A 24,897-nucleotide genomic window follows, 5' to 3' on the forward strand; every position below is an offset into this window, starting at 1 on the left:
AGACTAATAAATGTAAGCAACTTTTACCACAAGGGGCTTTATTATCAAGGGAGGACGAAAAGGCTACAGGGCAAATTCTAACCTGAATCTCACCTCTGAATGGCTAGAATGATTCACAGAAATAGTTCTTCCTCCTCTAGTCTCAACATTCATGGGATGCAATGTTTTGAAAATTTACACATCATCACCCAGAAAGATTCTTACTCAGTTCATCTGTGGAGGGTCACAAGCATCTGCATTTTTAACACACATGCTAGAAAAAAAAAAAAGAATTGTCCTGAAGTACATGCTAAAGAGGCCAACAAGTGCTGAAGTTTGACCCACACGTGCCCCAGCACAGCTGAAGTGCTTTTTTCTTTGCACCAGGGCACCACTGACTCACCAATGAGCACAAGCACTGTACTAACCATGGATGGTACTTTTGTCCTCTTTGTATAGACATTAATCCTTTTAAGGCGCTTAATCCCAGCTGACTCTGATTCAGGTAATTGGGATCACATTTGCTGAAAGCTAAACATACAAAATTGATGAGGGCCTTGAGATTTCCTAAGAAAAGGTGTACATTTTCTTAAGAGTAATGTTAAAGACTGATAATCTGAAAGGTAGATTAAGATTTGCTAGAATAGCCTGAAAAATTTCTTTGTAACAATAGATCAGGTCACAGAGGAAAAAAAACAATGATGCCACAGACTGACAATATTTTTTCCTTTGGTGTTTTCCTCAAGAGACCTTTTCTTTTTTTTAGATACAGGGTTCCACTCTGTCACCCAGGCTGCAGTGCAGTGATGTCATCATAGCTCACTGCAACCTCAAATTCCTGGGCTCAAGTGCTCCTCCTGTCTCAGTATTTCAAATAGCTGGGATTACAGGCATGTGCCACCATGCCCAGCTAATTTTTTATTTTTATTTTGTATTTGTAGAAGACAGGGTCTTACTCTTGCTCAGGCTGGTCTCAAAACTCCTGGCCTGAAGTGATCCTCCTGCCTCCCAAAGTGCTTGGTTTATACGCATGAGCCACTGTGCCCAGATTAAGATACCCTAATATTAAGGCAAGAACATTTCTTTGAGAATTGACACAGCATTCAAAATGCAGTGGGGCTCGGCGCCTATAGCTCAACCAGCTAGGGCAGCAGCCATAAACAGGAGCTGGTGGGTTTGAATCCAGCCTGGGCCTGCCAAACAATAATGACAACTACAACAACAACAACAACAACAACAACCAACGAGCTGGGCGTTGTGGCGGGCGCCTGTAGTCCCAGCTACTCGGGAGGCTGAGGCAAGAGAATCGCTGAAGCCCAGGAGTTGGAGGTTGCTGTGAGCTGTGTGATGCCACGGCACTCTACCAAGGGCCATAAAGTGAGACTCTGTCTCTACAAAAAAAAAAAAAAAAAAAAAAAAACCAACGAAAAACAAAACAGCTAGGTGTTGTGGTGGGAACCTGTAGTCCCCAGCTACTTGGGAAACTGAGGCAAAACAACACTTAAGCCTAAGAGTTTGAGGTTGCTGTGAGCTGTGACGCCATGACACTCTACCCAGGGTGACAGCTTTAGACTCTGTCTCAAAAAAAAAAAGAAAATGCAGTGGGGTCAGATAAATAACATTGCTTGTTACTCACAGTGGTGGATTTCTAAATTAACCCAGAAGGAAGTAACATTTATGTGGGTAATTTATGTTGGAAATTCTGCCTAGGAACAGGTGTCCTCTCACCATTGGAGAGAAAATGAAAATCCACTATGAGAGAAAACTCAAGGTTTCAACAGACATTAAAATAAGGAGACCTGGTCAGGAAAAGCTGACTGAGGAACATGCGGTAAACATTCCTGTCTCTAACATTTGTTCACTGAGGCTGTGATCTCTGAATTTAATGAAGGGATTATTATGCTCTTGGATGGCATTGGAAAAATCTTCTGGGCTAGCAGATGTTGTCTAGCAGGCCACGTCTATGAAGATTACCAGAGGGAAATGCCTCCTTGAAGGTCTTTGCCTGGATCATGTGGAATTTCTGTCAAGGAGTGACCAGGTCCAATTGACTATGCACCTGGCCAGCATGTTTGCAGCCAGTATTCTGAGAATCCATTACCCTGACTCAATTTGAGCTAACAGAGCTGCTGGCTTCACCTAAAAATGGTCCCTGTGTGGCAGGCCTGGTGGCTCAGGCCTCTAATCCTAGCATTCTGGGAGGCCAAGGTGGGAAGTTCGCTTGAGCTCAGGAGCTCAAGACCAGCCTGAGCAACAGCTAGATTCCATGTCTATGAAAAATAGAAAAATTAGCAGGTGTTTTGGTGGGCACCTATAGTCCCAGCTACTTGGGAGGCTGAGGCAGGAGGATTGCTTGAGCCCAGGAATTTGAGGTTGCTATGAGTTCTGATGATGTCATTGCACTCTAGCCTGGGGAATAGAGTGAGCCTCTGTCTTAAGGAAAATAAAATTAAAAAAAAAAAAAAAAAAGGATGTCACTTCATGACTACCATGTGGCTTGAGCTAGAGACTGGATGGCCTTTCCTTGGCATGCAGTGCAGTGTGGGTCTTAAGCGCACCCACATATGTGAACCTCCTTCCACACTCATCACAAGAAAAAGGCCTCTCACCACTGTGATGGTACAGATGGGCCTTCAAACTTCTCTTCTGTAGAAAGCCCTTGCCACACTCACTACACCGGAAGGGTCTCTCTCCACTGTGTGTATACAAATGGACCTTTAAACTTCCCCTTATGCAGTAGCTCTTGTCACACTCTGGACACTGGAAGGGCTTCTCACCACTATGGACTCGCATGTGTTCTGTGAGCCTGTACTGCTGAGTGAAACTTTTGCCACACATAATACAAGAGAATGGCTTTTTGCCACTGTGCTGGAGCAGGTGGCTTTTCAAATTTCCCTTGAGACGGAAAGTTTTATTGCATTCAGGACACTGGTAGGGCTTCTCGCCACTGTGCACTCTCAGATGTTCAGTGAGCTGAGACTGATGAGTGTAAGTCTTGCTACACTCACTACACCTGAAGGGCTTCTCGTCCCTGTGTGTCCGCTGGTGGAACTTCAGGGAAGCCTTCCAGGAGAAGCTCTTGTCACACTCAGGACACTGAAAAGGCTCCTCCCCACTGTGAAGCCTCATGTGCTCAGTGAGATGTGCACGTCGGCGGAAGCTCCGGCTGCACTCAGCACAGGAGAATGGCTTTTCTGTGGCGTGGATCTTGAGGTGCTGTGTGAGGGCTGCCTGCTGAGAAAAGGTCTTTTTGCACTCCCCACAGGGGAATTCCCTTTGTCTGCTATGAACTCTGGCATGGCAGGCAAGCTTGGAGGGCCGGGTGAACCTCTTGCCACACTCCTCACAGGAGAATGGCTTCTCCTCACTATGTAGACGCTGGTGGGCCTCCATGGCATTCCTCCAGAAGAAGCTCTTGTTACACTCTGGGCATTGGAAGGGCTTCTGTCCACTGTGCTGCAACCGATGGGCTTTTAGGCTTCTCTTTAGGCGGAAACTTTTATTACACTCAGGACATGAAAAGGGCTTCTCTCCCGTATGAACTCTGATATGCTCATTGAGTTTAATCCTGTAGATGAATTTCCTGCCACAATTATCGCAAGAAAATGGCTTCTCTTCACTACGTGTCCTTTGGTGGGTCTTCAAAATAGCCTCCTGAGAAAAGCTTCGGTCACACTCTGGACAGTGGAAGGGCTTCTTCCCACTATGCTGGGAAAAATGGACCTTCATCCCTCTCTTCAGGTGGAAGCTCCTGCCACACAGCGGACACTGGAAAGGCTTCTCCCCACTGTGTAACCGGAGGTGCTCAGTGAGCTCACACTGCTCAATGAAAGCCTTGCCACACTCCTCACAGCAAAAGGGCCTTTCTCCTTTGTGCAAACACAGGTGCTTCTTTAAGTTGGCTCTATACCGGAAGGTCTTGTCACATTCAGGGCAGGGGTAGGGCCGCTGTCCTGTGTGGACAACCTGGTGAGCGACTAGGCTGTCCTTCAGACTGTAGCTCTTCTCACATTGATTGCACTGGAACCGCTGCCTTTTATAAGGGAACCTCTGGCTCCACCTGAATTCAGATTTCCCTCTGGATTTGTTCTTGGATTTTGGATATTTATACAGCTGGTTCTTGGAGTGGCACCTTTTGTGGTTTACCAAGTCACTCTTTACCTGGAAGACTTTCCCACAGACATAGCAGTAATAAACTCTTGGCTCTGCCGGAATTTCCAAGTGACCTGGTGTATCTGGAGACTTATGCCACAGACCTTTTCTGTCCTGGTTAGGAGCTGTGACATTGAGTTTTTTGTGTATAATCTCTGTTTTCTCCAGACTTGGAGACTGGAAGATGGATCTTCGATTCGATAAAATCTTTCTTCTCTCCCCTAATAAAGTAGCGCACAAGTCATGCTTTTGAAGACCATTTAAATGAGATTCTTCTTCTTTTGTCCCAAAAGTTCCTTGGTCACCTGTAGAAGAAAAAAATACTACTCTCATCAGTGGTATGTCCATTATACAATAGGATTAAAGGACTGCCTTCATATTACTAACAAAATGGGAAAGGAAATCTCATACCTCCCACAGATAAATTTTATTTCACTTTTAAATTCCTTTACTATGTGTTAAGAAATGACTTAGCAGGGGCGGCGCCTGTAGCTCAAGGAGTAGGGCGCTGGTCCCATATGCCGGAAGTGGCAGGTTCAAACCCAGCCCCGGCCAAAAACCACAAAAAAAAAAAAAAAAAATAGTTCTCGGGTGGCGCCTGTGGCTCAGTCGGTAAGGCGCCGGCCCCATATACCGAGGGTGGCGGGTTCAAACCCGGCCCCAGCCAAACTGCAACCAAAAAATAGCCCGGCGTTGTGGTGGGTGCCTGTAGTCCCAGCTACTCGGGAGGCTGAGGCAAGAGAATCGCTTAAGCTCAGGAGTTGGAGGTTGCTGTAAGCTGTGTGAGGCCACGGCTCTACTGAGGGCCATAAAGTGAGACTCTGTCTCTACAAAAAAAGAAAAGAAATGACTTAGCAGGGGGTGCCCATAGCTCAGTGGTTAGGGTGCTGGCCACATGGTCAGGGGCAGGTGGGTTCGAACCTAGCCGGAGCCTGCTAAACAAGCAAACAAAAAAAATGACCGGATGTTGCAGCAGGTGCTTATAGTCCCAGCTATTAGGGAGGTTGAGGCAAGAGAATCTCTTGAGTCCGAGAGTTTGAGGTTACTATGAGCTATAGCACTCTACTGAGGGTGACAAAGTAAAACTCTTCCTATAAACATGCTTATCTTCCTATAAACATACTTCTACTATTTAAAAAAAAAGAAATGACTTAGCATAAAACAATTGCAAGCAAATACATCTTGTACACTATAGATGACACTTAGCAGAAGATGGAGACAATTAAAATGAGCTACTCTGGGATGGCACCTGTGGCTCCGTGAGTAGGGCGCTAGCCCCATATACCAAGGGTGGTGGATTCAAACCCGGCTCTAGACAAACTGCAACAAAAAAATAGCCAGGCGTGGCAGGCACCTGTAGTCCCAGCTACTCGGGAGACTGAGACAAGAGAATTGTCTAAGCCCAGGAGTTGGAAGTTGCTGTGAGCTGTGTGAGGCCACGGCACTCTACCAAGGGTGATAAAGTGAGACTGTCTTTACCAAAAAAAAAAAAAAATGAGCCACTCTTGAGAATGACTGTACTATAATACAGCCTGATTATATAGCCACAGACTGTAGTCACATGTCTGACTATATTTCCTTAAATCTATGAAATAAGGAGCACAATATTTAAGAAGTCATCATATTCTCATCCTTTTCTACTATAGATTTTAAGAAAAATTTCTAGAAGAAATGGTAATACAACATTTTTTCTTACAAGTTGCAATTTACTGAAATTACAAAGAATTCAATGTAGAAATTATTTCACTTTCCAAAGGACTCTGTCTTATAGGAAAGATCTATGTATATAAGCACACTCACTACCGTTCCAAATATCCATGATAACAGAACACAGAAGGAACTGAGTTATCACACGATTACCCACCAGATATGGACAGGATAATTTCAGACATTCACCTAAGCCATTGTGTTTCAGAACTGCTTCTCCTCCAATGTCCTGTTGAACAGGATAACAGAGCTCTCTTATTTTTATCTTTTAACCTCGGAGGAAACCTGAGTGGCACTACCCCCAGAGGACTCTCATTATGCTCTGTGTTCATCTTAAGGACAACATAAGTGATGGTTCCAACTGGATCATGTTATTTAGTAAGTCAGTACTCAATGGCTTTTGTCTAGATCATGGCAAAGGCATACTTAGCTGTTTCCTGGAATCCTATTTCTCATCACTGGAAATTTAATCTTCCTATAAACATGCTTTTACTATTTAAGCCCAGTAGAGAGGCAGTTGTACTTAACGGTTGAGGACCACCTCGTGCCAAGGGAACAACACAGATTTGTAAGAATATCCACCAAAGTTGTTAATTCTTTGGTACTCAAAAAACTTTCCAGGCTCCTCCCTTTCTGTAAGATGAAGTCATGCTTTTTACACTGGCATTCCCGACCTGAGATAACCTGATACCAGCTACGTTTTCCTTCCTCTCTTCCATTATGTCCCAAGAACAGGCAGGTTGGTGTCTTCCTTGTTTCCTGAATTTAATAAATATGTTCCCATCTTTGGGCCTTAGCTCATGTAGCACTCTTTTTTTATTTTTTGAGACAGAGTCTCAGGCTGTTACCCTGGGTAGAATGCTGTGGCATCACACCTCACAGCAACCTCAAACTCTAGGGCTTAAGTAATTCTCTTGCAGCCTTCTTAGTAGCTGGGACTATAGGCACCCGCCACAACGCCTGGATACTTTTGGTTGCAGTTGTCAATGTTGTTTTAGCTGGCCTGGGCCAGGTTGGAACCTGTCAGCCTTGGTGTATATGGCTGGAGTCCTGCCCACTGAGCTGTGGGAGCTGCCTCATATATCACTCACTCTTGATGCTTCTTTGCCTCACCAAATCTGCCCAGGGTTTGGCTATTTACATCCTGATTCTTTTCAGAGTCCTCAAGGGATATTTCTGTCTCTCTTCCATTCTTTCTCTTCTAAATCCACATAGTACTTTCTATTAAAGTGGCTTGTTATATTTTATAATTGACTAACTCAATAGTATAACATGATTAACTTAATCACTTAGTCACTAAGACAATCAACATCTAGAGTGTAAGGGTTGTTTTACATTGTATGCATACTCTCTGTTATGTATAGTCGTTTGTCCTAGCCTAAGTAATGCTGTGAGCATGATAGGTACTCAATATTGGTTAAATAAATAGAAAAACAGATAGTGGCAATATAATGAAACCATTAGGAATGCAACAATCTTCTTGGAGCTTGAACTCACTCCCTGGGTTCATATTCCCTTCTTCATCAGAATTCCTTGTCTTCCAGGGATTTAGTAAACCATTCACATACTATAAAAGTAAAATAGTTCCTTAAATATTAGAAGTGTTAAGATATTTCTGAGGTTTCCATCGTGATTCAATCATAAGGTTTTTAACATTTAAATACGCAAATGGACACCATGGTATGACAGGAAGGTGGTTCTCCTCAGGGCTTTGGTAAGTGGATCCCTTGCTCTTTTATAAGGAATTCTCATCATTGTTCCAAGTTTTTTTGAAAAAAATATTGTATATATAACTTCCCTCTACAAAAGTAATACATTCTCACATTTGCTACCCACTTGAGTAAAGAAAACTAATGTTCTTCGTCAAAACAACATTTCTTATTGAAAACAAGGTCTAGCCAACTATCAAAAAAGAAAGATTCAGAAAACAAGGGTAGGAAAATTAAATGATTCATGGCCCCGGCAGCACCTGTTGGTCAGTGGGTAGGGCACTGGCCACAAACAACAAGGCTGGAGGGTTCGAACTCAGCCTGGGCCAGCTAAACAACAATGACAACTGTAACAACAACAAAAAATAGCTGGGCGTTGTGGTAGGTGCCTGTAGTCCCAGCTACGTGGGAGGCCGTGGCAAGAGAATGGCTTAAGCCCAGGAGGTGGAAGTTGTTGTGAGCTGTGATGCCACAGCAGTCTCCCAAGGGCGACATAGTGAGACACTGTCTCAAAAAAAAGGATTAATGGCCTTAAAACCATCCTACTCACCAAAACACAGTGCCTTTCCAGTGTTCTTCAAGTCCAACTGCTCATCAGAAGGGCTAATTGTCAGTCTTTTCTCTAAGCATTCCTGATCTCTGATTAATAACATTCTCCCCTGTTCCATCCATGTGATCAAATCTGGCTTGTAAAAAGCATAGCCTGCAAACACAGTGGACACAACTCAGTCTGGGCTTACTGAGTACTTAACTAAAAGTTACTTAGTTACTCTCACAGTTGACTCTGATTCCTAGAGACATGAGATCAATGGTAGGTCTAAAAAAAAAAAAGAAGAAGAAAAAAAGAACAGAAAGTCCTGGAAGTTATGTGAATGACAGTGGAATAGAGCTCAATGAAATGATTCCTTAGCTTAAATACTCTCTGCAATATTTTACAAAATTAAAGGATGCAGAGAAGTAAGGATGATAAGGATTTTAAAACTTTAAAAATTTTAAATTTTCGGGCGGCGCCTGTGGCTCAGTCGGTAAGGCACCGGCCCCATATACCGGGGGTGGTGGGTTCAAACCCAGCCCCGGCCAAACTGCAACAAAAAAAAAAAAAATAGCCGGGCGTTGTGGCGGGCGCCTGTAGTCCCAGCTACTCGGGAGGCTGAGGCAAGAGAATCGCTTAAGTCCAGGAGTTGGAGGTTGCTGTGAGCTGTGTGAGGCCATGGCACTCTACCGAGGGCCATCAAGTGAGACTCTGTCTCTACAAAAAAAAAAAAAAAAAATTTTAAATTTTCATCCAGGCAGAAAGTGTCCAGAGTTCATTATAAGACATTGTAAGAACAGTGTGAGCTGAACAACTGGACAACCAGAGGGAGTTAGTGAGGGAGCCCTGATCACAGGGCCCACATTTCTGAATAGAGGCCTCGCGTCTGAGGAAACTGACGACTGAGGTACCAAGATGCTTAGTCAGTAAAGTCAAGGAAACAGGAGCCTGTTAAACACCAGTGATTAAGAGGTAGCAAGTACTCTGTAGTCTAAGAGAATCAGCCTGGAGAGAAGAACGGTTTCCATAAATCAGTAGATCAGAGTAGAGTGATTTCAGATGCAACAGCTGGGTATTACCACAACTGGGCTCTCAGGTCTCTACTTATCAAAGTGAATTGCATATCACCAGCCCAGCAGCACCTCAAGTATTTTGAAAAATGTAGGTCCCTGGGAGCAGTGCCTGTGGCTCAAGGAGTAGGGCGCCGGCCCCATATACTGGGGTGATGGGTTCAAACCCGGCCCTGGCCAAAACTGCAAAAAAAAAAAAAAAAAAAAGTAGGTCCCTGGTACTGAGCCTGAATCTGCTCAATCTTAATCTCTGAGGCTGGGATCTGGATGTTGTGTAAAGAAACTGTTGGAATATTAGGTCATTTAGTTTTAAAATTTGGAAAATCAGACTGAATTTTCCAAGCTCAAGGATGCCAATTGTGAAGGCTCAAACTGCAAGTGAATCAGCATGCGGCTCTTGTTTCTCTTACCCTGCTGGTCACTGGGCCTCAGTCTCCTCTCCTTAACCTCTAAATCAGCGGTTCTCAACCTGTGGGTCAAGACCCCTTTGGACTGTATTAAAGGTTCGCAGCATTAGGAAGGTTGAGAACCAATGCTCTAAATGCTATGACAGAGACAGGTCCCAGGGCTGTCTCTGTCCCATCTATATATTCTCCCTAGATCATTCCAATTAGCCCCGTGGCTTAAAACACCATCCAGGTAATGTCTCCCAAAAGTAGAAATCTAGTCCTGACGGTTCCTTGGAATTCCACCTTCCCAAAGCCAATCATCCATTTTCTATTTCCACAAAAATGTCTATAAGCATCTCGGATTCAGCGCAGCCCAAACCTGCTGCCTCCTCAATCCTTCCTCCTACCAGCAAATAAAGCCATTCACCATCAAGATACTCAAAACTTGAGGAATGTATTCTCCTTTCACCCTTTTACTCCATACCCCATGTATCAGCAAAATCTGGGATTTTACCTCTGAAACATACCTGGAGGACAACTACTTCTCTTTGTCTGAATTATTATTTACCCAGTAAATCTCACCAGTGCTGCTAAAGCTTGTTGGGTGGTCTCCCTCTTTTCATTGAGATCCATGATTCGTTCTCCATAGTGCAAGCCAAGCAATCATTTTAAAAGTATATCGCTAACCCTAGATTCTGTGAGCTTTAGGTGGATCACTTAAGCTTAGAAGTTTGAGACATGCTTGAATAAAAGCAAAACCCCATTCCTGTTAAAAATAGAAAAATTACCTAGGCTTTGTGGTATGTGCCTATAGTCCCCGCTTCTTGGAGGCTAAGGCAGGAGGATTACTTGAGCCCAAGAGTCTGGGGTTGCAGTGAGCTACGTTGATGCCACTGCACTCTACCCATAGTGACTCTGTCTCACAACAAAAAGTATATTATTCACCTACATTTAAATCCCCCCATCACCTTCCCCTTGTTTGTATACCTGATCTTAGCCAAAAGGCCAAGAAGCAATTCCCCTTGTATGTCAAACAAAATTCAACTCCTTACCTTGTTTTCATTCCCCACTAGCCTCAATACATGTGCTACAAGACTGATTCAGTGTGATTCCCAAAATATTGAGCTCATTCTTTGTGACTTTTTGGCCTTTGCCTAGCTTTTCTCTTGCCTAGAATTTTCTTATCCATGATTTCACATCGTCAATGCCTTCTTGTCATTCATATCTTACTTATTTAAGACTATGTTATAGGGCAGCGCCTGTGGCTCAGTGAGTAGGGCGCCGGCCCCATACGCCGAGGGTGGCAGGTTCAAACCCGGCCCTGGCCAAACTGCAACAAAAAAATAGTCGGGCGTTGTGGCGGGCGCCTGTAGTCCCAGCTGCTCGGGAGGCTGAGGCAAGAGAATCGCTTAAGCCCAGGAGTTGGAGGTTGCTGTGAGCTGTGTGACGCCACGGCACTCTACCGAGGGCCATAAAGTGACTCTGTCTCTACAAAAAAAAAAAAAGAATTTTCTAAAAGAATGTTATAATCTCCTTCAATAGGGAAAGACTCCTTCAGGCTTTATTAAATTGACACCAGTAGAAATGGGTTTTAAAAATTTTAAGGAGATGTGGTCTCTCTTTTTTTTTTTTCGTAGAGACAGAGTCTCACTTTATCGCCCTCGGTAGAGTGTCGTGGCGTCACCCGGCTCACAGCAACCTCCAACTCCTGGGCTTAAGCGATTCTCTTGCCTCAGCCTCCCGAGCAGCTGGGACTACAGCGCCCGCCACAACACCTGGCTATTTTTTTTTTGTTGTTGTTGCAGTTTGGCTGGGGCCGGGTTTGAACCCGCCACCCTCGGTATATGGGGCCGGCGCCTTACCGACTGAGCCACAGGTGCTGCCCGCTCTTTTTTTTTTTTTTTACAAGATGTCCCATAGGCTGGAAGGCAGTAGTGCAATCATAGCTCACTGCATCCTCATACTCTTGGGCTTGAACGATCCTCCAGCCTCAACCTTCCAAGTGACTAGACTACAGGCCCCTGCCACCATGCCTGGCTCATCTTTAAAAATTTTTTGTAGAGATGGGGTCTGTTAGAAATCCTTTTAGTATCACAGGAATAAGTTAGAGTGAGTTGGCTAAGCAGCAAAGTATAATTTCCTCAAATCTGTTTTTAAGATATCCTTAGGCGGCGCCTGTGGCTAACATATCCTTGAATATCTCCCCGGAGTCACCTAAGTGTCCCATCCCACCACTCTCTTCCCTCTTCCTCTACCTGGGCACCCTTTCTTGCCTATTGTATCCACACTGTGCACTGTGTTGTGCCCCAGCTTATGATAACTTAATAACTATACCCACTTCATGAAAGCCATAGTTCTCACAAAGACAGGAAATTCTTATCCAGGCAACATAGGCAGGCACTAAAGAATTCATTAAAGAAATAAAAGAACTTTCCCTTATATTTTCTTAAGAATAAAGTACTTGGCTGTGGGGGAAAAAAAAAAAGAAATAAAAGAACACCCTTTTATTTAAAGAAATAAAAGGCACAGACACCACTGGATAGAAATAGACAAGTAAAATATTCTCCTCCCATTAAAGGAAGGCAAGGAAATATTATGAATGTAAACTGGGCACAGGATCTTATTCAACCAGCTCACAGCTGATTCAGAGAAGGAAACCTCTTAGTATTCTAAGGTTGGTTCTCAAAAAGCCATTCCTTGGAAGCCCATCTTACCCAGGGAATCGAGGGTCTCATAATTGGTCTTCATCTCTTGCTTATACATTTCCTTCTGCCATTTCTCCAGGATCTCCCACTCTTGCTCCGTAAAATATAAGGCCACATCATCAAATGTCACGGTTACCTAGAGCACAAACAGTATATACATACATTTTCTCTTTAAGGCTACTTTTTCAATGTCCATGACTTTACTAAGAGACGGAAAAAAAACATACCAGTGATCTCTGGATGGTGCCATATAATTTAATGAATATACTAAAGAGGTCACAAATGTCCAGTGGAGTCAAGGAAAGTGAACAAAGGAAAAGCAGGCCTTTGAGCACATGCACCATCTAAGAAAGGATCCTTTACTTAGTAACAATGAATTTCTGCTAAGACTGGGCCTAGTTTACTGGATGTGTCAAAAGCTTTTTAGTTTGAAATAATTACAGATTCACAGGAAGTTACAAAGATACCTCAGAAAAGCTCCACATACCCTTTACCTCAAAGGTCATATTGTGCATTTTTATATTATAGCACAATATCAAAAGCAGGAAATTGACACTGGTATAATATGTGTATAGGTCTGTGAGATTTCATCACATGTGCTACCTCATGTAACCACCACCGCAGTGAAGAAACAGTCAGCCCTCCCTATTCCTGGGTTCTGCATCCATAGATGCAACCAACCTTAGATCGAAAAAAAAGTGTGTGTATATCTATATATGTACATATAGAGATAGTAATTAAAAACAATGACAATAATCTAGGAATTATTTACAGAGCATTTCCATTGCACTATAAGTAATCTAGGAATTATTAATACATATGAAAGGATGCATGCAGGCTATCTACAAAACTAAGCCATTTTATATAAGTGACTTGGGCATCCCTGAATTTTAGTTCCCTGAGGGGTATCCTGGAACCAATACTATTAGATACTAAGGAATAACTATATCCCTTCATCACAAAGAGCTCCCTTGTTCCAACTCTTTACACACATTCACTAATTTATTGTCCATCAGAAGTTTGTCATTTCAAGAATTTTATATAAGCGGAATCTTTTTTTTTTTTGCAGTTTTTGGCAGGGGCTGGGTTTGAACCCACCACCTCCGGCATATGGGGCCATCACCCTACTCCGTTGAGTCACAGGCACCGCCCAATATATAAGTGGAATCTTATAACATGCAACCTTTTGAGACTGTTTTCAGAGGATGTCCTTGAGACCCATCCACATTGTCGTTTATAGCAATACAGTCAAGTGCCACATATACCACAGTGATCCACTAATATTGTAGTACCATAGTTTTACTGTCTTTTCTACACAATTACTTATCACTGTAATAGTTGACAATACTGGGGCGGCACCTGTGGCTCAAGGAGTAGGGCGCTGGTCCCATATGCCGGAGGTGGCGGGTTCAAACCTAGTCCTGGCCAAAAACCACAAAAAAAAAAACAAGTTGACAATACTATTCAGTATAGTAACACGTTGTACACGTCTGTGCCCACAACAGGCTATACCATCTAGCCTTAGGTGTGTAGTAGGTAGGCTACACTATAGCATCTTGGTTTCTCTAAGTACAAACTCTAATTTTGTAAAATGAAAAAAATCACCATGAATTTCTCAGACTGTATTCCTCTCATTAAATGAGTTTGCATTTATTTTTATTGCTGAGTAGTATTACACAATATGGATGTACAACTTGATTAACCATTCAACTATTGAGGGATATTTTGAGTCAACATTTTTGTTTTTCTGGGATAAATGCCCAGGACCACAATGTATGGCATGTACATGGTTTTTTTTTTTTTTTTTGAAACAGAGTCTTACTTACTATGCCGCCCTCGGTAGAGTGCTATGGAGTCACAGCTCACAGCAACCTCCAACTCTTGGGCTTAAGCAATTCTCTTGCCTCAGCCTCCCAAGCAGCTGGGACTACAGGTGTCTGCCACAACACCTGGCTATTTTTTTGTTGCAGTTGTCATTGTTTTTTTTTTTTTTTAGCTGGTTTGGGCTGGGTACAAACCCGCCAGCCTCGGTGTATGTGGCCGGCGCTGTAACCACTGTGCTACAGGTGTCGAGCCATATGTTTAGTTTTTAAAGAAACTGCCAAACTATTTTCAAGAGTGGCCAAAAGATTTTACATCCCTTAGCCAGGCGTTGTGACGGGTGCTTGTAGTCCCAGGTACTCCGAAGGCTAAGGCAAGAGAATTGCTTAAGTCCCAGAGTTGGACGTTGCCATGAGCTGTGAGGCCACAGCACTCTACCAAGGGTGTCAGAGTGAGACTCTGTCTCATAAAAAAAAAAAAAAAAGAAAAAGGATTTTACATTCCTACCAGCAACGTATAAGAGGCAGTTTCTGAGCACCTACACCACTGTTTATTAATGCCACTTAAAAATTTTTTTCATTGTTCTAACAGGTATATAGTGATATTTTTATGGTTTCATTCTAAATTTTTCTAATGAGTTTTGAACATTTTTTCCATGTGTTTATTTACTATGCATATATTTTCTTAGGTGAAATGTCTCTTTATAAGTTTTCCCGTTCACAATTAGATTTTGATGTTTTTTACTATTCTGTGAGAATTCTTAATATATTCTAGATACTTTGTCAGATATGTGGTTTGTAAATATACTCCCCCAGTCTGTATCCTATCTTTACTTGTATCTTTCCAAAGTAAAAGTTAATTTTGATGATGTACAACTTATCACTTGTTACCTTTTATAGACTGTGCTTTCTTTGGTGCCACATCTAAGAACGTTGACCATGCCCTACGTCTCAAAGATGTCCCCACTGTGACCTTCTACAGGTTTTACAGCTTTATGTTTTATATTGGAATGTGCCAGATATCAAGATAAAAACAGGAAATGTACATCATATTATGTGAATCCTCATCTTGGCAATTAAAATTCACAATTTTAACAGCAAAGATGTTCCAAACAAAATATGTTTGCAAGTCATGATTAGCTCATGGACCATTAATCTACAATCTCTGGTAATGGACAAACCAGGGGTACTTTCCTGGGTATTTCACGGACAGATCCACTGTGGTAATGGGAAAGCAACGGAACAGAACATATGTGGTAAATGGAAAATTCCATTTTCACTCCTCTCAGGTTCTGTGCTACAAACAGATGAGAGGCTCCCCTCCAAAGGCGTTGGTCATCTAGAAAAATAGATGTGCTTCCCCAAGAATATAAAAAATGGTGGTCACGGGCGGCGCCTGTGGCTCAGTCGGTAAGGCGCCGGCCCCATATACCAAGGGTGGCGGGTTCAAACCCGCCCCGGCCAAACTGCAACCAAAAAAATAGCCGGGCGTTGTGGCGGGCGCCTGTAGTCCCAGCTACTCGGGAGGCTGAGGCAAGAGAATCGCTTAAGCCCAGAAGTTGGAGGTTGCTGTGAGCTGTGTGAGGCCACGGCACTCTACTGAGGGCCATAAAGTGAGACTCTGTCTCTACAAAAAAAAAAAAAAAAAAAAAAAAATGGTGGTCACAAGTACTACAAAATGTATTCTCCCAGTAGGGAATTTAGACCACCTAATAGCCAAGGCTGTTTAACACTCAAGATTTTGAAGAGAAAAGCTGCAGAGATAAAATTCTATCATCAAGGGCGGTGCCTGTGGCTCAGTGGGTAGGGCACAGGCCCCATATACTGAGGGTGGCTGGTTCACATCTGGCCCCGGCCAAACTGCAACAAAAAGTAGTCAGGTGTTGTGGAGGGCGCCTGTCCTCCCAGTTACTGGGGAGACTGAGGCAAGAGAATTGCCTAAGCCCAAGAGCTGGAGGTTGCTGTGAGCTGTGACACTACAGCACTCTACCGAGGGTGACAAAGTGAAACTCTATCTCTAAAAAAGAAAAAAATTCTATTATCAAAAGTATAATAGGCTCCAAAAGCTGATGTATCACCTATCATAACAAACAAGTTCAAACTGATTGGTATTTTTATGAGATTTCAAATAAATGCTTCTTCAATCTCCTTGTACCTCACCCACATTTGCCACCCACAAAAGACTCATTGATTACCGTATTTACAATTAGCACTGAACCTCTCCAGTGTAAAGGAAAATTTTTTTTTTTTTTTTTGTAGAGACAGAGTCTCACTGTACCGCCCTTGGTAGAGTGCCGTGGCGTCACACGGCTCACAGCAACCTCTAACTCCTGGGCTTACGCGATTCTCCTGCCTCAGCCTCCCGAGCAGCTGGGACTACAGGCGCCCGCAACAACGCCCGGCTATTTTTTGGTTTCAGTTTGGCCGGGGCTGGGTTTGAACCCACCACCCTCGGCATATGGGGCTGGCGCCCTACTCACTGAGCCACAGGCGCCGCCCAGTGTAAAGGAAAATTAAAAGAATAAAGATTTTCCCTTGCCTATCCCAAATAATTCAATGGCCAAGAAGTCATCACATGCTCTATGGATTCAAATTTACAGTCAAAGAAGAGGCACCAAAGTTTCATAGAACAGAGAGGAATATTCCAGGAGGTTCCCAACCTCCTACAGAAGAGGGAGGATAAAGGAAAGCCTGGCTGAAGAGACATAGGTTGAAGAAACTCGGAGAATATGCAAACAGGGAGCATTACCTTAGCAAGACTTTTACATTTCAACGGGGGCACACCGAACATTTGCATATTCAAGCTAGTTACAGTTAACCGAAACTAATAGGGTTTATTTTGGATTAAGTTTTCTCAAGATATTCCTTTCAGACTCTAAAACCAGTGTTCAAACTTTGCCGTGTACTACAGCACTGGTGGTAACTTTCATTTAGGATAACTACCCAAACTGGCTTCCAGTTTTCTGTCCTTTTCTAGAGGGAGCAGTCTCCAATTTCTCTCAGTTGCAGTTTTCCTACCCTCCCTTTTTCTCATCTACTTCTGCAGAGGTTCTACTCTGAGGCTCCTTCCAGCAGCAGAGCGTGGAACAGCCCCGACCCTTACACGAGACCAACAGGGACCCAGGGCTCCAGAGCCCTGAGGACTGGGACAGTCGTCGACCAGAGCAGACAATAGGCCCCAAAACTGGACCTCACCCGGGCTCTAATTTTCAGACTAATCGTTTTTTCCCTTCTTCCCCATCCCCAGTGAGACGGGGTCTCCCTATGTCGTCCAGGCTCGAGAGTAGGGGCTATTCACCGGCGAGATCTCATTACAGATCTACACGCAGTTTTTTCGGACTTAGGTCAGTTCACCCTTGTTAGGCATCCTGCTAGCCCCCGCTCCCAAAAGGTCACCCACAGATGTCCAGTTTAATGTGGACACGCCGCGGGCACAGCTCCCGGGCTCAAGAGACGCCCCCGCCTCAACTTCCCAAGCAGCTGGGGTCACAGGCGCAAGTCACTGCGCCTCCACCCCACTCCGCCCACACCGACTCATTGCCAGAAAATTCCAGGGCACCAAAACTGCGCCTTCTCCAGCCTCGGTTCGGAGCTCGGTCCAGAGAACACAGATAAATATCCTCAGGCTCGGGCTCCCCTCGCTTCACTCCCTAGGCGGGACGCAACTCCAGCCGCGACAAGACTGTAGTTTCGGTAGAGCCTGCAGCCTCCACCAGTCCCTCTTACCCAAGCCGGGTGAGCCATGGCGGCTCCGCGGGAACCGGCTCGACAGCGTTTTGCCCCTGGCCCCGACCCGACCCCTGGATAGAGCCCGGGTATTCCCCCAAACCAGCGCCGGCCAGAGCGCGGTGCATCCTGGACTCGGCAGCCGACGGCCCAGAACAGGCAGCCTCATAGCGACCTCTGCGGCCGGGAGGTTCCGGCACCTACCCACAGCGCCCCCGTCCGGCGGGAAGAACTCCCGCTGTTCCGCTGATGACCCTCAGAAGACGGATCCGGGGCCCAGCCTCCCAGCCCCACAGCGCCCCCTGTCGCCGGAAGGAGAAGGAGCCGCTTGGGATCAGCCCTCCGTAAAGGGGGCCTGTTCCAGGCTGTAGAGGCCACAGTCCAAACGTGGGCGATGGGTCTTCCGAATGTGTTGGGATCTCAAGGGACAGAAACAGTTGGAGAGAGCTTAAGATTCGAAGAGTGAAGAGGCAATGGCGAGTCAGCTGGGAGTGGAGAGACAAGAGTGAGGGACAGGGAGGCGCCCCTCCCAGAAGACGAACTGAGATCAGGAGCTGGCGCGAGAGGGAATGCGTGGTTCTGCCCCCACCAAAGCTGACCCTGAATCAAGGATTAGGCCCACGGGGTTCATCTGTGAGGGGATCCCAGGACTCAAGCGAAGGTGGTGGGGAAAGAGACCGCCAGTGAGGAGGTGGGACGGCACAGGAGGGCATGGCGTGGATCCGGCGGCCCGCTGTGCGCCCGGGGTCCGTCCAGCCGGCTTGCGGGCTGCGGAGCGCACGGGCTTGTTCCCCGCTCCGGGAGGCCGGCTCTGTCCTCCATGTCCTGTCCTTCGGGGGTCGATTCACCTGGGCCTGGGCCATAGTCTGTCCTCGGTCTGAGAGTAGCCTCGGGCAGAGAGAGGTGGGAAGCCACCCTGGCGTGGGTATGGGGGTGGGGTGCCTGCAGGGGCCGAGTGCCCATGGTGGGGTGCCCGTAATCCCATGACTGGGGAGGCTGAGACGAGAGGGATAGCTTGAGCCCAGGAGTTTGAGGTTGCTGTGAGCTGTGACGCCACGGCAAATCTTACCATACTTAAGGTGTTTTTTTTTGGTTTTGTTTTGTTTTTTGTAGAGACAGAGTCTCACTGTACCGCCCTCGGGTAGAGTGCCGTGGCGTCAACACGGCTCACAGCAACCTCTAACTCCTGGGCTTACGTGATTCTCTTGCCTCAGCCTCCCAAGCAGCTGGGACTACAGGCGCCCGCCACAACACCCGGCTATTTTTTTGTTGCAGTTTGGCCGGGGCTGGGTTTGAACCCGCCACCCTCGGCATATGGGGCCGGCGCCCTACTCACTGAGCCACAGGCGCCGCCCTTCTTTCCTTTTTTTTTAATATGAGACACTACAGTTTCAGCTGCCGTATCCCCTGATCCAGAGGTAAGCACTTCCCTGAATCTGGTGTTTATCATTCTTATTTTTATTTTTAAATACATACATATATAAAGAAAATAGTACTGATTTTTTATTTTTTTTTGAGACAGAGTCTCACTATTTCGCCCTCAGTAGAGTGCGGTGGCTTCACAGCAACCTCAAACTCTTGAGGCTTAAGCGATTCTCTTGCCTCCCAGTAGCTGGGAGTACAGGTGCCCGCCACAATGCCCGGCTATTTTTGTTGTTGTTGTTGTTGCAGTTGTCATTGTTGTTTCAGCTGGCTTGGGCCGGATTCCAACCCACCAGCCTCAGTGTATGTGGCTGGCACCACAATCACTGTGCTACAGGTGCCAAGGCAGAAAATAGTACTGATTTTAAACATAAACCATATGACATTATACTGCAACTTGCTTTTCTTCCAAATTATGTTTTCAAAATTTCTCCATTTTGAAACACTTGGATTTATTCAATAGTTCAATTACACAAATACTTCATTATCTGTCTTCTGTTTCTTCTGTTCACTGGCACACCTGTTTGAGTACACACCCAAGCAATGACAGTGAACTGCTCTATCCCTGGTTAAACTGTCTTCAACCTCCTGTATGTTACCAAGTAGCTCTCCAACATGGCTGTGCTGATTGACAATCTCATCAACAGAGTGGAAGCATCCTCATTTTGACAACATGTGGTGCTACCAAATGTTTTTGTCTCTGATATAGTATATAAGAGATACAAGTCTTGGTATCTGATAGGACAATCATTGTCTTATTCCAAAACGTGTTTTGGTTTTCCTTATCTTTGTTCTTCCATGTTCTTTAGATCAGCTTATCAAATTCCATGAAAAGGTCTATTGGGATTTTGACTGGAATTGCTTTGCGTGTATAGATGTGGGTCCATGTAATTGACTGTATGACTAAGAGGATGCATAATCATAGGGATATGATGAAAACGTGAATTAGAAAGAAAAGTAACTAAAACCCCCAAAGCATCAAGTGACTGAGAGCTATTCCAGTTCCATGAGTTACCCACAAAGGTGAACATGTTTTACCTAGAGAGATGAGCATCTCATAATTGGTTCTCATGACATACTTGTATAGTTCCTTCTGCCATGCCTCTGGATTCTGTCATTCTTCCTCTGAAAAATAAATTGGCAACATCCTCAAAAGTCAGAGGATCTGAAAATATAGACATAATAGTCAATGTCACTGAGTATAGTAATGCACGCCTGTCTTCATAGTTACTTGGAAGGCCAGAGGCAGGAGGATCCCTTGAGCCCAGGAGATTGAGGCCAGCTGGGGCCCAATGGCAAGACTCTTTAAAAAATGTAAATGAAAACACACATGCTATGAATACATTACAGTATATTATAATCCATCACCCATTGAAGGATATGTGGGTTGTTCCAGACTTTGGAAATTATGAAGAGAGCTGCTGCAAACATTCATTTGTGTGAACAGAAGTTTTCATTTGTATAGGGCAGATACCCAGGAGTGGGATTGATGGGTCTTTGAATATGTTTCACTTTATTTTTTTTCTAGTCAAGTGAAGCAGTGGGAGTGGAGACAGAACAAAGAAATCTGTACCTAGTTGTGATCAATTAGTTGTAAACAACACTGCACTTGGACTAGTCAACTTTTTTTTTTTTTTTTAAGACAAGTCTCACTCTGTTGTCCTGGGTAGAGTGCAGTGGCGTCATCACAGCTCACTGCAATCTCAAACTTTGGGGCTCAAGAGATCCTGCTGCCTAAGACTCCTGAGTAGCCCAGCTCATTTTTCAATTTTTAGTAGAGATGGGGTGTTGCTCTTGTGCTCAGGGTGTTCTCTAACTTCTGAGCTCAAACAATCCTCCTGCATCAGCTTCTCAAGTATATGTTTATTAATAACTTTATAAGAAACAGACAAACCATTTTCAGAGTTGATTTATATTTTGCATTCCCAGAAGAAATGTATGAGAGTTCCAGTTGCTCCACATTCTCCAGAGCACCTGGTTTTGTTGGATGTTCTAAGATGTAGAAAGCCTACAACAGGGCGGCGCCTGTGGCTCAGTCGGTGGGGCGCCGGCCCCATATACCGAGGGTGGCGGGTTCGGACCCGGCCCCGGCCAAACTGCAACCAAAAAAAAGATAGCCGGGCGTTGTGGCGGGCGCCTGTGGTCCCGGCTGCTCGGGAGGCTGAGGCAGGAGAATCGCTTAAGCCCAGGAGTTGGAGGTTGCTGTGAGCTGTGTGAGGCCACGGCACTCTGCCGAGGGCCATGAAGTGAGACTCTGTCTCTACAAAAAAAAAAAAAAAAAAGAAAGCCTACAACATTGGGAACCATGACAGTTGAACTTATCAAATAAAACCCTTTGACACACCTCATACAGCAAAACCTTAGTTTTAGGAAGAAGACATAAAATTTTAACTGTTGACGCTGGAGTTGAGAGAATACTAGGAAGTACACACCAATTCTCCTATCTCTCTGTTTTGTCAGATTTGAAAAGTAGAAGGTGGGCAGAGCCTGTGGCTCAGTTGGTAAGGCGCCGGCCCCATATACCGAGGGTGGCGGGTTCAAACCCGGCCCCTGCTGAACTGCAACCAAAAAAAATAGCTGGGCGTTGTGGTGGGCGCCTGTGGTCCCAGCTGCTTGGGAGGCTGAGGCAAGAGAATTGCTTAAGCCCAGAAGTTGGAGGTTGCTGTGAGCTGTGTGATGCCATGCCACTCTACTGAGGGCCATAAAGTGAGACTCTGTCTCTACAAAAAAAAAAAAAAAGTAGGTTTATAGTGAATAGGTGCCGAGCCAGTCTGTGTTTTAAATCCTTTTTCTCCCTATGTCTGTGGTTTCACTTAAGCCAAAGGGAAATAACCTGGCAGATTTTCATCAGCCTCTTCTAGTGAGCCACACAAGCCCCTTGTTTCATTTATTTATATTTTTGAGACAGAGTCTTACTTTCTCGCCCCCTGGTAGAGTGCCCTGGCAACAGCAACGTCAGACTCTTGGGCTCAAGTGATTGTCTTTCCTCAGCCGCTCAAGTTGCTGGGACTACCAGGGCCCTCGACAGCGCCTGGCTATTTTTTAGAGATGGGGTCTTGTTCTTGCTCAGGCTGGTCTCCAACTCCTGAGATCAGGTGATCTGCCCATCTCAGCCTCCCAGAGTGCTGGGATTACTGGCCTGAGCTACCTCATCCAACCCAAAGCCCCTTGTTTTTGATGGTCCGTCTGGATCTGTTCATCTGTCACTCACAGAGCACCATTAGTCCCTGTTAACTGCAGCATCCAGACACAGAACCCACCTACCTCTTTGCATTTCAGTTACTTTTATTTTTTTGAGACAGTCTGACTTTGTTGCCCTCCGTAGAGTGTTGTGGCATCACAGCTCACAGCAACCTCAAACTGTTGGGCGTAAGCAATTTTCTTGCCTCAGCTTCCCGAGTAGCTGGGACTTCAGGTGAGCACCACAATGCCTGGCTATATTTTTGTTGTTGCCATTGTCATTGTTGTTTAGCAGGCCTGGACCAGGTTCAAACCCGCCTTCCTTAGTGTATGTGGCCAGTGCCCTACCCACTGAGCAATGGGCGCTGCCCATTTCAGTTACATTTCCTGACTGTGTTAATGTTTCTCTTGTCTTTAACTTATAGAATTTTTATTTTCTTATATTATTGCTTTACTGTTAGAGGAAATGTGCTTCAGAAGTTCCCTCCTAATCTTCTACTTACATAAATGTAGTTTTAAAATTCTAATGATGGCCTTATCATTTTCTTCTCGTTTATACTTTTTCATCTACTTACATGGTCTTCACATTTAGTATTTTAATTGCTATAGCACATTTCATCTAGTTGATTTGACTTAATTTCACTAGTTTATTTTTTTGAGACAGTCTCACTGTATTGCCCACTGTTAGAGTGCTGTAGCATCATAGCTCACAGCAACCTCAAACTCATAGGCTACAGCAATTCTATTGCCTCAGCCTCCCAGGTAGCTAGGACTATAGGCACCAGCCACAGTGCCCAGCTATTTTTTGTTGTAGTTGTCATTGGTTTTTAGCTGGCCCGGGCTGGGTTCGAACCCACCAGCCTTGGTGTATGTGGCTGGCACAGAGCCTTAATTTCACCAGTATTATGTATTTACTTTGTTTCTCTTTTACTATTATGAGTAACACTGATACAGATTTTGATTTTTAACCATACTACATTTTTCTCCTTCCTTCCTTTTTTTTTTTTGAGACAGTCTCACTATATCGCCCTCAGTAGGTGCAATGGCATCACAGCTCACAGCAACCTCAAAATCTTGGGCTTCAGTGATTCTCTTGCCCCCGCCTCCCAAGTAGTTGGGACTACAGGCGCCTGCCACAACGCCCAGCTATATTTTTTGTTGTTGTTGTTGTAGTTGCAGTTGTCATTGTTGTTTTTTAGCAGGCTGGGCCAGAATTGAACCCACCAGCCCCCGTGTATGTGGCTGGCGCTGTAAACACTGAGCAATGAGCGCCAAGCCACTGCATTGTTTTCTTATTTTGGATTACTGCTATAGGACAAATTTCTAAAAGAGGAATCATTGAGCTTAAAAAGTGATTATCTTAAAGACTTTTGTTTTATTTTCAGATTGTCCATTAAAAACTACGAACCTCATGTGGGAGAGAGCCAGTTATCCTGAGTAAAACACAGAGAAAGTTTAGGGCAATGAAACTACTGTGCATGATACTATAATGGTGGATACATGTCACTAAAATTTCAACTTACCTGACCATGAAGGGCATCCCAGAGAATGTACAGTGCCCACAGAATACACAATACCAAGAGTGAACCCTACTGTAAACTAAAGAAAACAACACGCAACACCAACAGTAGATCCTAATCCATATAGACTCCGTGTCACTGTAGGTTCATCAATTCTAACAAATGTACCACGATGGTGGGGGTGTACTGACAGTGGGAAGAGGGTATATGGGAAATCTCTGTACCTTTCTCTCAATTTTGCCGTGAACCTAAAGTGCTTTAGAAAGTCTATTTTTTAAAAAAAGCAAGCATGAATCTTGTTTTACTTATAATGGAAAAATATTATTTTCTAACATAGGTGGAGGTAGTTTGCTAGTATTAATGAACTCTTTTATTGCCCATATATGAATTTTGTTTATAGATTTTACTCAACTCACCCTTAGAGATCCATGTTTGACATGAAATAGGTTAAGGGTTTGTTCTGTGAAGTTTGGATTTGGTCAAGGGGCTACACTTGGGGATGTGGACAGCCACATGTGGCCTTAAGGCCTCAGGTTCCTCACGCCTGGTTCAGTCATACCTTCTTCCAAATAGAGAAGTCTTTACTTTAACAGAGTTCACGTAGCTGATCACAAACTTTATTAATGATTTTAGTAGTGCCTCAAGAATCTTACCAAAACGGACTCAGTGCTGGTAGCACAATGGTTACGGCAGGCTGGCGGGTTCAAATCCAGCCTGGGCCAACTAAACAACAATATCAACTGCAACAAAAAATAGCTGGGTGTTGTGGTGGGCGCCTACAGTCCTAGCTACTTGGGAGGCTGAGGCAAGAGAATCACTTAAGCCCAAGAGTTTGAGGCTGTGACTCCAAGGCATTCTCCAAGGCGCCTACAGTCCCAGCTACTTGGGAGGCTGAGGCAAGAGAATCACTTAAGCCCAAGAGTTTGAGGCTGTGACTCCAAGGCATTCTACCGAGGGTGATACAATGAGATTCTGTCTCAAAACAA

The 24,897-nt window shown here is 44.6% G+C and overlaps 1 protein-coding gene across 1 annotated transcript; it reads right to left on the minus strand.

The window, feature by feature from the left end:
* Window positions 1-370: 370 nt before the first annotated feature.
* ZNF425 (zinc finger protein 425) lies at window positions 371-17,923 on the minus strand. The gene is made up of 4 exons (XM_053553919.1): window positions 17,790-17,923; window positions 12,253-12,379; window positions 8,098-8,250; window positions 371-4,436 (listed from the first exon to the last, which is right to left on the minus strand). Exons 1-4 carry the CDS (start codon window positions 17,805-17,807, stop codon window positions 2,482-2,484), a joined length of 2,253 nt encoding a protein of 750 aa, XP_053409894.1. The 5' UTR covers window positions 17,808-17,923; the 3' UTR covers window positions 371-2,481.
* Window positions 17,924-24,897: the final 6,974 nt, after the last annotated feature.

The sequence above is a fragment of the Nycticebus coucang genome, chromosome 11 (assembly GCF_027406575.1).
Source record: "Nycticebus coucang isolate mNycCou1 chromosome 11, mNycCou1.pri, whole genome shotgun sequence".
Taxonomy (NCBI): Eukaryota; Metazoa; Chordata; class Mammalia; order Primates; family Lorisidae; genus Nycticebus; species Nycticebus coucang.

What these genes read in the sequence shown, in the direction of transcription:
- ZNF425 (XM_053553919.1), bottom strand. An exon ending in TGAGACCCTCGATTCCCTGG is followed by an intron (nt 8,251 to 12,252) that starts GTAAGATGGGCT and finishes CTGTGTTTGCAG; the next exon opens with GCTATGCTTTTTACAAGCCA. An exon ending in TGGAAAGGCACTGTGTTTTG is followed by an intron (nt 4,437 to 8,097) that starts GTGAGTAGGATG and finishes TTTCTTCTACAG; the next exon opens with GTGACCAAGGAACTTTTGGG.